The sequence below is a fragment of the Purpureocillium lilacinum genome, assembly GCF_023168085.1.
Source record: "Purpureocillium lilacinum CBS 284.36 DNA, scaffold_2, whole genome shotgun sequence".
In the NCBI taxonomy this organism is placed as follows: Eukaryota; Fungi; Ascomycota; class Sordariomycetes; order Hypocreales; family Ophiocordycipitaceae; genus Purpureocillium; species Purpureocillium lilacinum.
This window is the reverse complement of record NW_027072112.1, coordinates 584,307-598,774: the sequence shown is the minus strand read 5'-3', so window position 1 is coordinate 598,774 and position 14,468 is coordinate 584,307. Positions and strand designations below refer to the sequence as shown.

The window sequence follows — 14,468 nt, the reverse complement described above, 5'->3', positions numbered from 1 at the left end:
GGGCTGTCGCGCCGTGGACGTCACGAGCGCTCGCCAGTTACTAGGTAGGTACATAAGGTAAGGTAACTGAGGCACTGCACTTTAGAGGTATGGTGTGGCAGCCGCTCAGGTGGCCGGGCAGCAATGAACACGCGCATCAACACCCGCATGGGCCGCCACGACGTGCTCTGTAACTCGGCAACCAACGCACCCGGGAGCTGCGCTGGGCTGGTCATTCATCATGGATGGATGTTCGCCGGGCGCCGCGACGGAGGGAGCACATCCATATCATTAGAGGCGGGCAGGCACCAGCCCGTCCCCACAGGTGACGCCGAACCCCCGGGCAGGGTTCAGCGGGCGTGCTGCACTGCAGTGGGCTGCACGGGCACTCGCCCCACCCACTGGATGTCACCCGCTTGGGCGGTGCCGTGACCGCCGCAGCCTCCAGGTCCGCTTTCGAGCTACATGTTGGGCTGGCTAGGTAGATGGGAAGCGACCTACCGGGAGCTACTGTGGAGGCTGCGCAGGACTGGACGGCCTGTGGTCCAGCCTTTGGATGGATCCATCCGAGGTCATTCGCCGAAACGAGGCGTGCTGCCTGCCCGCCACCTGACCGCTCCAAATGTCGGTGCTACGGCCCGCTGCTACGGCCGCAAAGGTAGATGCAGGGCCTACCAGAGGTACTCAGGTATCTTCGTCGCAGGTCCTGTGTGAGGGACGCAGAAGTAACGGCACGAGAGAATGGCAGACGAGAAAAAAAATCAAGACGTGCTACAGGAGGGAATGGTCTGCCGGGCCGGTGGCTTACATGGCAGTGGATGTTGGGCCTCCCAGCATCACCTATGAGGGTCGTGGTTCGAAGTAGCGCTACGGGCAGTTTACAGCTTGGAATGGGATCCATGGATGGTAATTTAATAGCCCCAGGAGGGCAGGTGGCCTGTCAGCCGCTGGCCACCTGGGCCGCACCTTAGGTACGCCAAACGACCGACGCCCGACAGCGACTGCTACAACGCTCGCGTAACACAAAGCATCTCCTCCATCCGTCGCCACGCCTCGTTCTGGTCCGCCCAGCTGCGTCGCATCGCATCCATGAGCGCATCCCGCCTGCTTCGCTACTTTTACAGGTGCGTCCCGGTGCCTTGATCCCTGTCCCCGGCGCCCCCAGATCCCAACCGGCAGCCCGCAGGCCTGGCCGCGAACAACCACAGCATCATTGATCGCGTATCCCGTCGCGAGGGCGTCGTGCCGCATCCCGCTTGGCTTCGCACGCTCCCCTACTGTTATTTCAACGGTCCCGCGCCCTGGCAAGCGCCTGAGAGCCGGCAGCATGTATCTCGGCCCAGGCGGAATCGCTGCCAATCGGAGTCGGTCGCTTCGGCACGCGGCCAGAGCGCCTCACGGACCGCTCCGTACCTTGCTGGCCGGGTCGTTATCGCTGCCACCTTTGCAGGCGCGCGACACGACGACACCTCACATGGCTCCTGGAGCGGAGCCGCCCCCGTGACCCAGCTGTATCCGTCTTCTTTCCTCCCGCATGAACCCCCCTTCCTTCGTGCTATTCCTCTCGACATATAAACAATCTACCGACTTTATTCGACCATCGGGCGGCTTCACCCGCGCCAATAACGCAGAATGGATGCTTACTCGATATGTTACACCAGCCCGTCTCGCCGCAGCTCGTCCAAGATATACCAGGATCTTCGATCCGTGCGCTTGTCGAGCCTGCCCTTGTTCGATCGCGACCGCCTCTACTGCAGGATGGCGAGTACGGATGCATCAACCCAGGTACTGCCATAGCCATGTCTTTCATGCGCACGCCCCCCCGCATCATGGGCAGCACAGACGCTTTTCGAGTTGCTCCCCGTGTCTGGCATCGTCTAGCCCTAGCCCCGGTCAGGTCCTCGGCACTTGCTTACATGCTTGAGTGCAGCGCAGGACGCAAGACGCGGCCGCGAGTCCCCACATAGGCGTCATCGGGGCCGGGCTTTCGGGACTTCGCTGTGCAGACATCTTGCTGCAATGCGGGTTCAAAGTCACCGTCATTGAAGGCCGAGACCGGGTCGGCGGCCGGGTGCACCAGCAGCCTCTCCCCAACGGCCACCTCGTGGATCTTGGCCCAAACTGGATCCACGGCACGCAGGACAATCCCATATTGGACTTGGTCAAGCAGACCAACACAGCGGTTGGTAGCTGGGACACGAGATCATATGTTTTTGGCGAGTCTGGGGATTTGTTTCAAGTCGACCAAGGGGAACAGTACGCCACCATGATGTGGGACATCATCCAGGAGGCATTCAAGCATTCCAACAAGTTCTGTACCACCATTGACAGCGGCGAGAGCCTCGCGGACTTCTTCCAGACCAAAATAGCAGAGAAGATACCCGACACGGACCACGCCTTTTCCGAGAAGAGGGCCTTGCTGTGGCAAATGTCGGAGATGTGGGGTGCCTTCGTTGGCAGCCCTATATCCCGACAGAGCCTCAAGTACTTTTGGCTCGAGGAATGCATCGAGGGCGGTACGTGGCGGAATAAACGTGACCCAAATATTCTGCTAATGTGAGCAAACGTAGAGAACTTGTTTTGCGCCGGTACGTACAAAAAGGTTCTCGACCTCGTCGCCCAGCCCGTTCTCGCCGGCGCGGAGGTACAATTCAACTCCAAGGTGACGAGGATATCCCACCGGGATGAGGGTCGAGATCAGGTTATTGTTGAGATGGATGGCGGCCAGTCCCTCCATTTTGACGAAGTGGTAGTGACGTGTCCCCTCGGATGGCTGCAGAAGAATCTGTCTGCGTTTGAGCCCTCGCTGCCTCCTCGTCTTGCCCGTGCAATAACTTCAATCGGCTATGGCTGTCTTGAGAAGGTGCACCTCCAGGCTTCATGTGTGTATTCATTCCTATGTTGACTGATTCGGCTTAGGTATACATAAGCTTTCCGAGAGCCTTCTGGCTCTCCCAAGGGGCTGACGACCGCAAAGTCGAGGGGTTTGTCCAGTGGCTGTCGCCCAACTACGCGCCGGACTCGAATCCTCATCGGTGGCACCAGGAAGTGGTCGAGCTGGCTAGCCTCAGTCCCGAGACTTCTCATCCGACCCTGCTCTTTTACATGTTTGGCGAGCAGTCGCGCCTTCTGACCGCCCAGGCCGCTCAATTCGCCGAGTCGTCTAAGAGAGACCAGTTCCTGTATGACTTCTTCAAGCCCTACTACTCCCGACTTCCGCATTACTCGGAGGCGTCCGAGGACTGCATACCGACAGCCTGCCTCGCCACCGACTGGGTCCATGACGAGTTGGCGGGGTGTGGCTCCTACAGTAACTTCCAGGTCGGGCTGGAGGAGGGCGACGTTGACATCACGACGATGCGAGAGGGTCTCCCAGATCAGGGTCTGTGGCTTGCAGGCGAGCACACAGCGCCGTTTGTTGCCCTGGGTACCGCCACTGGAGCGTACTGGAGCGGCGAGTCGGTCGCTCGGAGGATAGCGGAGGTATACGGGCGCTCCACCAGGCCCACGGAGGCGTAGAGTGTAGACTCTCTTTACGCTTTGACTGAGGCGACTCTCCGCGACCACGGGCGGCAGTCTATGGCACAAGATAGAGCCCCACGGCTCCCTCATTGTCCGTCGCCGAGGTATTTCCAGTCCTGTCTCATGTCCCGGCCAGGGTAAGGAATTGCATCATGCATTAGTGACGGCGCACATCAACTCTATCGACAGCCAGGAACAGACCTCCAAATTCACTTGCCGAAACAGGAACCCCGACGAATAGGCCGCGCCGCATTGCGTAGAGAATCCTGGGGAACGTCGGCGGAGTGCGGGCCTGCCACGGGGAACGCTGCCTCAGATGCATGCCGGGTCGCAGGCGATCGGCACTGCAAGGCCAGGGGCGGGCGCGACGCCACCACGCGAGCCGGCGTCGGGTGTTTGAGAGAGCGTCGACTAATCCCGAATGGCATGCGGATTGCCGTTGCGCTTGAGATTCGGGCCGACCGAATGCGACGTCGAGATCCTTTGAGCACGACTATGTCGGCTTCTGCCATGTTATCCACGAGGAACTCGTCCCATGATTCGCGGAATATCGCTTCGCGCGACGCTCCGCGATGGGTTGGCAATAGACCAAGGACCTCCGACGAAGGCGTGCAGCCGAAGGATTGGGGCCAGAAACTGCCGTACTTGACAGACACTTATAAGAATGAGTTGATCAGACTTCGCCTTTGCTCTTGTGAAGAACACGGCAAGAAGGTCGTGGGCTGTGCAACGTCTCTATCCAATTGTCTCAACTCAATCTGACACCATGCGCTCCGTTGTCGCAACTGCCGTGTTCCTCGCCACGGCCAGCGCCTGGACTCCTCAGTCCAGGTATAAGGGTAAGCAGATGCATTCCTATCTTCTAGAAACTTGCAGCTCTCCCACACAAGCAGCGGGCTGACTCCTCCCCATGCAGCCAGCGGCAAAGACGCCAAGGGCCTGACGTGGCTGCCCGGCAATGACAAGTTCCGGGGCGTCAACCTCGGGTCGCAGTTCATCATCGAGCCGTGGATGGCGGCCGACGAGTTCTCGAGCATGGGGTGCGGCGGGCTCAACGACGAGTGGTCATGCGTCGAGAAGCTCGGCCAGGACGCCGCCGACGCCGCGTTCAAGAAGCACTGGGACTCGTGGACCACGCAGGACGACGTCAAGCAGATGGCGTCCCTCAAGCTCAACACGGTGCGCATCCCCGTGGGGTTCTGGCTCAGGGAGGACCTCGTCCAGGACGGAGAGCACTTCCCCCGCGGCGGGATCGAGTACCTCGACCGCCTCGTCGGATGGTGCAAGGACGCTGGGCTGTATGTCATTATGGATCTGCACGGCGGTCCGGGGGCCCAGTTTCCGAACCAGCAGTATACCGGCCATGTAAGTCTCCAGCATGCTCTTCGGCCTCTCCTTCGTCCATGTCCCATCTCAGTGTCGGTGCTGAAACCAGTCGACAGGGCGTGAGCCAGCCTGGCTTCTACAACAATGACAACTATGAGCGCGCGGCCAAGTTCCTCGAGTGGATGGCCGAGCGCATCCACACCAACGCCGCGTACAGCACCGTCGGCATGCTCGAAGTGATGAACGAGCCCGTCCACTCGGGTGACTACCCCAACGAAGCCGCCGACATGGTCAAGACGTTCTACCCCCTGGCGTGGAACCGCATCCGCGACACGGAGAGCCGCCTGGGCGTCGCGGACGCCGACCGACTGCACATCCAATTCATGGTACGGACCCTTTCCCCCACCTCCATCACCCACGCGCAAACCACCCAACATCCATCCCCATCGTCCCGCTAACACCCCCCACAGAGCAAAGCCTGGGGCTCCGGCGACCCGTCCAGCGCGCTGCCCAGCACCGACGACGCCGCCTTCGACGACCACCGCTACTACAAGTGGGACGGGTCGGTGGCAAAGACCAAGGATGGGTACATCGGGGCCGCGTGCGGCGACCGGCGCGAGGACGGCGTCATCGTCGGCGAGTGGTCCATCTCCGTCGCCGACGACGTCGAGTCCAACGACGAGTTCGGCATCCGCGGCCGCCCCGAGCAGGCCGCCTGGTACAAGGGCTTCTGGGCCGCGCAGGTCCAGGCCTTTGAGAAGTCGGCCGGCTGGGTGTTTTGGACGTGGAAGTGCAACTGGATCAACGGCTTCGACGAGTGGCGCTGGTGCTACAAGTCGGCTGTCGCGGCGGGCGCCATCCCCGACGATGCGGGTAGTGCTGCCAGTATCAGCCCTTGCTGAGCGCGCTGACTATGAATGGAAGGACTAGCTTCGTTTGTATATATATGGCTTGGGCTTTTGTCCGCTGTTGCGCAGATAATGTCGCAACAGCGCCGTCCTCATCAGCGCTTGTTTCCCCTTGCTCTTTCGTCCCTTTCCTGCTTCTACGTGTCCAGCGTGAACCTGGGCCCTCTGCTGCATGCGACCAGAGCAATGCTCCTGGCGGGCACCCTTACCCCTGACCCGAAATTGACCACAGGGGAGAACGCGTTGAAGACTCGGAAACAAGACTGAGCCTGGCACCAAACCACTCCCTGGGCTGCCCCAGTGCAGTGCCCGTGCAGATAGATAGGGGTTCAAGGCGCTTTACAGAATGAACCAGCTAGACTTTATTGGATGAGTCTAATCTTGCGAAGCAGTGGATACGCCCATGGGAGCCATGTGACAATGTTTCCTGGGATGAGATGAAAGGGCAGCTTGTCAAGCACCAGCAGGTCCCGCCGCGGCTTTCCCAGACTAAACACCCCAGGGTCCACGCCCACCCAGTTTCTCCCGCCATCCTCCACCATGAGGATCATTGCCGCCGCGAGATCTTTGTACGAGCACGTCTCCGACGACCGACCGTGCGGCTCCAGTCGAAACCCCGACACGACGTCCTCGACAAGTGCCCCCGGACTAGCCTTGATCAGCGGCAGCCATGGAACCTCCTTGTCGAGATACGCGAATGACGCCACGTGGTCCGAGTAGATGAAGTAGCCGGCATTGTACACGAATCTGTTGGCAAGCCAAGGCTGGTGCTCGCGGGTCCACGATGCGGTCATCGCAGACGCGAGGAACACGAGCGTAGGTGGCCTGTAGCCCGTCGCGGCCTTCTCCAAACGAAGTGCATTCAGACTGGCGGCGAGGGTCTCGCTGGCATCTCGCGTTACACGCGTACCGGGCTTGTTGCTGTTTGTCCCGACGGCCATGAAGATGACGTTTGCGTCTCGCAGGCACGCCGTCATGTTGGCCACGTCAGATAATAGACCGATGAACGTTTGCGCATTTTTGGCTGCTTCGAGCTCCGGTACCGCATTGAGGAGCTTTTCTCGGGACCGAGCATAGACTTTGATGTGAACGTCTGGCCGCGGAAGGAGAAGGCGGGTGATCTCCGAGCCGGTCGTCCCCGTGGCCCCGAGGACCGCGTAGGTGGGCATGTTTGTTGAACAAGACTTCTTTGCTGCCTCTCGATATGGATGCTTCCACTTCGGCGTAGGGTTCACGCCTGCTTTGACACCGTGAGCTGATAGAAAAGCTGATCTGAGCCGATTGTTGGGATCTCCGTCGCCCGTCAATTGGCAAATAACAAACGATAAGGCGTGTCAACGGTCATGAAACATTATATGCTTGGTCACCGCATCTCAAAGGAGGATTATTATGCAACATGGCGCTTACCCGCGATACTCTCAGCTGCAAGGATCAATGCCCCGTTCCATCGTCATACATCTCTCGGTCTCTGGCGATCGCACTCCGATCGTGTCCGAGGTCCGACCCGCGCGCTAGCCAAGCCCCATGCATACTGTGCAGTAACTCTGAATCAGAGGTCGACATTTACAGGACCTATTTGGGAGATGGGGTCTGCATGCACGTCTCAGCCCGGGCTCCATGGTCGGGCATGGGCAAACCCGTGGAGCGAAGCTACTTGAGGTCGTCACCACATGACTAGAAGGGCAAATCCCTGCCAAACTTCAAAGGTGAACATTGCTCGTCGCTGCAGTTGTAAATGAACCTAGGAGCTAAATTTGAATCCTCCCTGGCGTGTGGCAAAGAACCCCTTGGTGTCATACATCTCATGTGTTGCCTTGAGCCTGTCATATGTGGTGTTTCCGTAGCTCCGCAGCACGTCTTGGTCATACATGGCGTCGTTCATAAAGATGGGATTGTAGCTGGGTAAAGTCAGCAAGGTTCCGTCACACTATGCATCGGACAGTGCGCTGTCGTCTTACCTGATGAAGCTCACGTCGCCCTCCTTGTAGTTTGTAGGAGCAATGCCGGAGTACTTCTCCGCGTGCAAGTCGTGCAAGGAGTTGACCACCTCTCCGAAATACTCTGGACACTGCTTGTCGCACAGCGGACTCAGCCAGGCCACGTCGTACTCGACCCACACGCGATCTCCCTGCTCGGGTTCCATGCTCAGGGCGTTGGGGCCGCCCATGTCCTTGGATGCCTGGACAATGCCATGCGGCATGGGCTGCACCGCAAAGGACATGAGTCGAAAGTCCAAAAGATCCTTGAGCGCTCCCTCGGTAGACTTCTTGAGGATCTGCTTAAAATGGTCGTTGAGGAACGCCGTCATGTTCTTTTCGGGCATGTTGGGGAAAGTGTTCTCCCTGATCTGGAAGCGCAGGCCCTTCATGTCGCCGCCGAGAACCTCATCCGTGAGGGTGCTATACTTCTTGACCTTGGTACTGTCGGACAGGGAAAAGATGCCCTCAAAGTCATCAAAGACGCCGGCGGGAACCTTTGTTCCATCGTAAAAGAAGAAGACGAGAGTTCCGGGGAGGTTGATGCCCGCTGCCGCAAAGTAGTTGAAGGTCGGGATGATGGCTGCTTTGGGGTCCTTGTTGTTGGCGGTGAACCTCGTGATAGCGGACAGTATCTTGGCATGCTGATCGGCACCGTAGGTGCGCACGCCGCCCCAGATGTTGCCGTGTTCCCCGATCTCGTACGTCTTGAGTGTCATCTTCGTGACGATGGCGTACTGGTTCCCGCCACCGCGTAGCGCAAAGAACAGGTGCGGACGGGATTCCCGGCTGGCAGTGACAATAGTCCCATTGGCCAGCACGCATTCGAATTCGACGACGTTATCGCATGCGAAGCCCTGTTGCATCGGTCAGGACTCTGGCTACACCAGATCTCGTCGCCGGGTAGTACTGAATCGGCCACTTACGTATTGGGCTGACAGGTACGACAGGCCGCCTCCGAGCGTGAAGCCCATGACACCGACGTCTCCCAATCGGCCGCCCACGGCAGTCCTGCCGAGAGGCTCGAGGACTTTGTACACGTCCTCCCATTTGCACCCTGCGCCGACCTCGACAGTCTTGCCGTCAGCAGCGGGGATCGCGTACTGGGAGTTTGGTCGGAAGGCAATGAGCACGCCCTGGTCAACGCTCGAGTAGCCCAAGTTGGGGCTATGTCCGCCAGATTTGAGCGCGTACTTGACTGACGGATACGCGTTGAGAGTGTGCACGGCAAAGGACACCTGCTCGGCGTTGGACGGGAAGAAGGCGCACGCGGCGCGGTTGTTGGCACTCGCGGCGTTCCAGTAGTCGAACAAGGCCGAGTTGTACGTAGTTGCGTGGGTGATGGTATCCCCAGCTTTGGGGCCGATGGTGTCCCAGACGACGTTCTTTGGGTACTTGGCGATGAGCGTTGAGCACACGGCGTCGACGTCGGGGGACAGGGCGGCCTCGGCCAGGCCCCAGAGAAGGAGAGTCAGGGACATGCGCATCACGGCTGGTTTTTGGCTCCGCGAGCCTGTAGGGAATAGACTTTCGCTTTCCAAGTCACCTCGAGATACTGTTCTCAGGGGCCTCCCTAGCTTATAACATCCGTTGACTTTGCACATCTCACATGCCACTCCCTCTCAGCTGCGGCTCGGCTCGGTGCCATCCTCCTTATGCCGTGCTTTCTTCTCGCCGCTCCTTCGTACTCGTACTTGCTTTGACCAGCAGTGGGCCGATCGGTGCAAGCAAAGTTTGGTTCGGCCGAGAGGAGTACCAGGCCAGCAGCATCACATCGACCTTTGTCAGCGGGCGCGGGAGGCATCAATCCGTGCGCGTCAGACCCGAATAGGCGAGCATTGGCTGCGCCGCCCGTTCTTCCCAAACCGCTTTCGGCGCAGCTGTGTCACAATCTCAATAATAGGAGAAACTAGTGCGGGAGGGATGCCGGTTGTTCCTTTTGATCCGGGCGTTGCGATGCTTTGTACGCGGGTGAGGATGCGCGCGGGAGGCGTAGAACCAGGGACGGCAACTGCACGGCCCACCTCGCTTATGCGCGACGGCTAGCGTTGCTCGCCTCAGCAAGGCAATTACTTGTTAGCGCTGTGATTAATCTAAGCAGTGCCGCTGGCGCACTGACTGCCGACCCCATCTTGCGGAGTTTGGGCGGCATGGCGCGGGCGGGTAAGGTCAACTCGGGCCTTGGCTGAGATCGGGGGACAAAGCGATAGTCAGTGGGCCTCTGTCGATCCAGCGTTACCTCGGCGCACAACTGGCACGGAACGTGAGGGAGCCGAAGGGATACGCGGGGGCAGATTCGCGTTGGTTAGGACCGGCTGAATGCAATGAGCGGTAAGAGTGATGGCGCACAACGTGAGGGCTAGGCCGGGCTCCGGCCGAACGCGGGGGATGTTGCGATCGCCCGTCTGGCGCCCCCGTGGATGGATGTAAATGGCAAAACTTGCGACTTTGGCGGTTATTATCTGGCCTTGCCCACAACTGATTTCGACTACATGTGCAACTCGGAGGCCAACATGAACTTGACAACATCGCATCGATGACGATTCTCATCAATGATGCGGCGCTTCACCGGCTAAGCTCAAAAAGACCCAATCGCATTTCACAATGCGTCGCACCCGTCGACCTGCATATACTGACGTTGTGGATTAACTGACTAGATCATTTTGGCGACGCCCCCCGTGCTAATACTGCACGGGCTATGAGTTTGGTTTCCAGTCTCCTTCGCCTCAAGACTTGTAAAAGTCGAGCAGGTCTTTGTTAACCTCGTCAATCTGCAGGTTGTGGATGGCGTGCGACCCTCCGGGATACACCTTGAGCGTTCCCTTGGGGAGAAGCTTGGCCGACTTCTCGCCGGCGGCCTTGAACGGCACGACCTGGTCATCGTCTCCGTGGAGCACCAGCACGGGGATGTTGATGCTCTTGAGGTCGTTGGTGAAGTCCGTCTCGGAAAAGTCCTTGATGCTGTCGTACGTCGACTTGAAGCTCGAGAGCATGCCCATGCGCCACCAGCTCCGAATAAGACCCTCGCTCTTCTGCACACTGGGGCGGTTGAAGCCGAAGAAGGGTCCGCTGGGCACGTCGAGGAAGAACTGCGCGCGGTCCTTGTGCATGGCCGTGCGGAACGAGTCAAACACCGACTTGTCTGTGCCCTCGGGGTTGGCGCCCGACTTGAGCATCAGCGGCGGGACGGCGCCGATGAGCACCGCCTTCTTGACGCGGCTGGTGCCGTGCTTGCCCAGGTACCGCGTCACCTCGCCGCCGCCGTGCGAGTGCCCGACCATCATGGCGTCCTTGACGTTGAGCTTCTCGAACAGCTCCTGGAGGTCGTCGACGAACGTCTCCATGTTGTTTCCCTCCCACGTCTGCGACGAGCGCCCGTGCCCGCGGCGGTCGTGCGCGATGACGCGGAACCCCTGGTCGGCGAAGAAGACGATCTGGCTCTCGAAGTTGTCGCTGTTCAGCGGCCAGCCGTGGGAGAAGGTGACGACGGGGCCCTTGGGGTTGCCCCAGTCCTTGTAGAAGAGCTCCGCTCCGTCTCTGAGCGTGATGTACGGCATGATGATGATGGCTGCGACGATGTGAGGTAAGAATAGAGTGACAGGTGGGATTGCTTGACCGGCGGCGAAATGGACTCCATCATACCAGAGCTGCTGCCGTCTTTTAATCGAGGCACGGTCTTCTCAAGTAATAGCCACAGCCCGTCCCGTCGCCCGAAAAGCATCGGCCCTAGCTACAGCAGACTTTCACCTCAAATACGGCTCGCAGACGATCCTCGCCCCCGGATTCGTTGTTGTACGGAGGTTCCAAAGGCTGTCGTAGGAAATCAGGGTTGCCTAGCGTCGCCGTAGACCAAGGACGTTGAGTTGTGAGTTTGACGTGACAAGCTATTGCCCGCCGCCTCAAACTCTATAGTTTTTCTGCCCGTCCATTGACGACCGCAGCCATTACCACCGCTCAATTGGCTTTACTAACAGCGAAGTCAAACCGGGGAACGGCCCGGAGTGTTCGGACCCTGGGAGGGCGAGGCCCGTTCCGGACTGGAATGCCGCCGTCCCGCAAGACGCCAACCGCAGGATTACCATGACGCATGACGTGCTGTTTGCGACAGCGGCTCAGACAGCTGCGAACCCCCCTTGGGCTTTCCAGGGAACCGCCGCTGCTGCTTATCCAATCAGGCATTGCCAGAGCTCCCGCACATGTCTATGGTTTGAAGCCGTCTCGGTACCTTGCCGGCGTACCCAACGGCACCCACCTCTGCAGACACTTGACCTGCACGATCGGACTCGTCCGGCAACGCTCATGGTGCCCACCTCCAACAGCGGTTCGCATCTGAACGCCTTGGATGCTAGGAGGCAACGGACTTTTTTCATTGATACGGAGGTGCTGTGCATGTCGCGTTGTTGAAGCTGGCCATTGGCATGGGTCACTGGGGTTGGCCACCCGGGCGCCGGGAACAAACGACCGACCCTGGTGGACGGTGACATGACTTTGGAAAACCTGCAAGTGTCAGTGTTTGTTCCCATTCTCACATTGCTACTGTTCCATGGCCGTCTTTCATGTTTCCGCGTTAAGTTGGGGGCACCCCCACCCAGCGTACACCGAATGGCCTTCCAGCCACCGTGACTGGAGCGCAACTGCGAGTTGAGGACATGAACTAAAAGCAAGACGTTGCGGGCTTCCTCTTTGACCCAAGCTCCTCGGTTGGCGGGTGTTCCTCTGTGGTACTCTCTAGCTCCGCAGTATTATAAGCAAACAGCAGGCAATAATAGGATGCATGTTACCTGCGAGCGAACATCAACTGCGCACCAACCCGGGCCACTGCCGTCGCCCACTCGAGTGTTCAAGAGCGGTGTGGCAGCGCAAAAAGTAGACCAAAAAAAAAATGTACTTGAGCATTATATGCGCTATGCGATCGTCTCATATATATGTGCCTTTGAAGTAAACTCGTAAAACGCCGACTGTGCCCGTCCCATATGTGCCACCAGACCTGCCCTCAGGCTCACGAACACTTGCCTCTCGCGTACTCGATGGTGTGGTTCTGCGAGCACCACACAAAGACGCGCGCAATGGGATCCGACGCCTCGAGCCGCTTGGTCAGCTCGCAGCGGTACCCGAGCCAGCCCTGCTTGGTGGAGTTTGCGCACAGCGACGCGCAGCAGTTGTTGATGTTGGGGACCCAGACGTAGCTGTGCAGGTCGAACTGGAAGTCGTGGCCGCCCTCGTCGGTGAAGATCTCGGTCGAGCTGCCGGTGAAGTTTTCCCGGGAGAAGCCCTGGAACGCGTGGATGCCGCCCTTGGGCCAGGTCTCGTTGTTGAGGAACCTGACGTCTGGCGTGGGTGACGCCGTCGGGGTGGCGGATGTTGACGTCGGTGCTGATGATGTTGTTGATGGCGGTGCAGACGAGCTGGCCGTGGTGTCAGTATATTAAACTCATTTTGTCGCCGCGGGGGAACTCACGTTGGCAAGCTGCTCGACGTTGTCACGGGAGCGGCGTCTGACTTTGACTTGGATGCCACGGCACCGCCGACACCACCGCCGACAGCCGCGGCGACAATGATGATGACCACGACGATGAGTATCAGGAACGCCTTGCGGCTCATGCCCAGAATCGTGCCGCCCTTCTTCTCGTTCATGTCCTCGCCCCCAACACCGCTACCCGCAGGCGGCAGCACGGGAGGCGGCCCGCCCGCAATGCTGCTGTGCATGCTCCCCGGGCTCCTGGGGCCATGGGACAACACAGGCTGGAGGCGCTCCGAGTCGGGGGTCCAGGGCACGGCGGTGGTCTGCGGGCTGGTGATGCTGGTGGCCGTCTCGGGATACTCGCTCTTGAGCTCGAGCGGGACGACGTACTTTGCGTCGGCGTCGTGGTTGAAGGCCTCCTTGGCCGTGTCGCCGCTCGGCAGCGGCGGGCGCTCGGCGTCGCGCGTCCACTGGTACTGCCGCTGCCACTCGCCCTCGAGGTTGGAGACGGCCGTCAGGGGCGACGACACCTGCGCGACCTCGGGCGCGTCGGCGTCGCGATCCCGCATGCCGTAGTAAGGGTTCGACATGGCTGGCGTCCTTTATTTTTGTCCTGTGTTTATCGAGGCGTTGATCGATATAACGAACGTGGCGCGCCGCGGGAGCTGAAGGTCAGGTCCGGTCGGGTCAGGTCAGGTCAGGGAAAAGAGCAGCGCGCGCCACGAAGATCTCTCCTCGAGATATTTGGCAAGTCGTGGACCTCGAGAAGAGAGGGACGAGACTGGGGGGGGGCCCGCCGCCGGGAAAGGCGTGTGTCGGCCCTGGCGAGCGGCGACCGCCATCGCGGCACGCGGATCCTTGATCTGGCCGTCGTCGAGGGCGCCGCGCAATGGCAGCCAAGGCAAGGCAAGCATGCAAGCACGCAGGGCTCGCGGCCGAGCGCATCGTGTGCCTGACCCATCCTGTCCTGTGTGCCTCGACCAGGCAGGGCATCGTGGAGGGATTGGGTTGCGGCGAAAAGGTAAGACGGACGAATAGACGTGGGCGACCCCTCCGGTTCTGGTGCGTGATCGCCAGCCCAGGCGGAGTTTATCGCCCAGAGCGTACCAAGGACAAGGCGGCCCCTGGTCCCTGTCGCCAGCAACGAGTGTGGTCTTGGTGGTCTTTGGCACGTTGTAATTGGGGGAGGGCGCACGAGGGGGCCAGGGGTCGCCGCATGTGAATATGGGTCTTAAAATCTCACCAATGCAGCTCAAGGCTCTGGGCATGGAGGTCGGGGAGCATGCCGTTTGAGGC

The 14,468-nt window shown here is 59.7% G+C and overlaps 6 protein-coding genes across 6 annotated transcripts; 2 read left to right on the top strand and 4 right to left on the bottom strand.

Annotated features, from left to right (window-relative positions):
* Positions 1–1,611: 1,611 nt before the first annotated feature.
* PLICBS_001997 (uncharacterized protein) lies at positions 1,612–3,498 on the top strand (the record flags this gene model as incomplete). The annotated part of the gene is made up of 4 exons (XM_018321615.1): positions 1,612–1,764; positions 1,910–2,495; positions 2,550–2,842; positions 2,899–3,498. 4 exons carry the CDS (start codon positions 1,612–1,614, stop codon positions 3,496–3,498), a joined length of 1,632 nt encoding a protein of 543 aa, XP_018179094.1.
* Positions 3,499–4,267: 769 nt separating this feature from the next.
* PLICBS_001996 (uncharacterized protein) lies at positions 4,268–5,729 on the top strand (the record flags this gene model as incomplete). The annotated part of the gene is made up of 4 exons (XM_018321614.2): positions 4,268–4,340; positions 4,418–4,866; positions 4,944–5,213; positions 5,298–5,729. 4 exons carry the CDS (start codon positions 4,268–4,270, stop codon positions 5,727–5,729), a joined length of 1,224 nt encoding a protein of 407 aa, XP_018179093.1.
* Positions 5,730–6,097: 368 nt separating this feature from the next.
* On the bottom strand, positions 6,098–6,904 carry PLICBS_001995 (uncharacterized protein; the record flags this gene model as incomplete). The annotated part of the gene is made up of 1 exon (XM_018321613.2): positions 6,098–6,904. One exon carries the CDS (start codon positions 6,902–6,904, stop codon positions 6,098–6,100), a length of 807 nt encoding a protein of 268 aa, XP_018179092.2.
* Positions 6,905–7,476: 572 nt separating this feature from the next.
* Positions 7,477–9,198, bottom strand: PLICBS_001994 (uncharacterized protein; the record flags this gene model as incomplete). Its single annotated transcript, XM_018321612.2, has 3 exons — positions 7,477–7,633; positions 7,694–8,568; positions 8,638–9,198. 3 exons carry the CDS (start codon positions 9,196–9,198, stop codon positions 7,477–7,479), a joined length of 1,593 nt encoding a protein of 530 aa, XP_018179091.2.
* A 1,239-nt stretch (positions 9,199–10,437) lies between these two features.
* Positions 10,438–11,268, bottom strand: PLICBS_001993 (uncharacterized protein; the record flags this gene model as incomplete). The annotated part of the gene is made up of 1 exon (XM_018321611.2): positions 10,438–11,268. The coding sequence occupies one exon, from the start codon at positions 11,266–11,268 to the stop codon at positions 10,438–10,440; it is 831 nt and encodes a 276-aa protein (XP_018179090.2).
* A 1,442-nt stretch (positions 11,269–12,710) lies between these two features.
* PLICBS_001992 (uncharacterized protein) lies at positions 12,711–13,762 on the bottom strand (the record flags this gene model as incomplete). The annotated part of the gene is made up of 2 exons (XM_018321610.2): positions 12,711–13,116; positions 13,170–13,762. 2 exons carry the CDS (start codon positions 13,760–13,762, stop codon positions 12,711–12,713), a joined length of 999 nt encoding a protein of 332 aa, XP_018179089.2.
* Between the last annotated feature and the right edge of the window lie 706 nt (positions 13,763–14,468).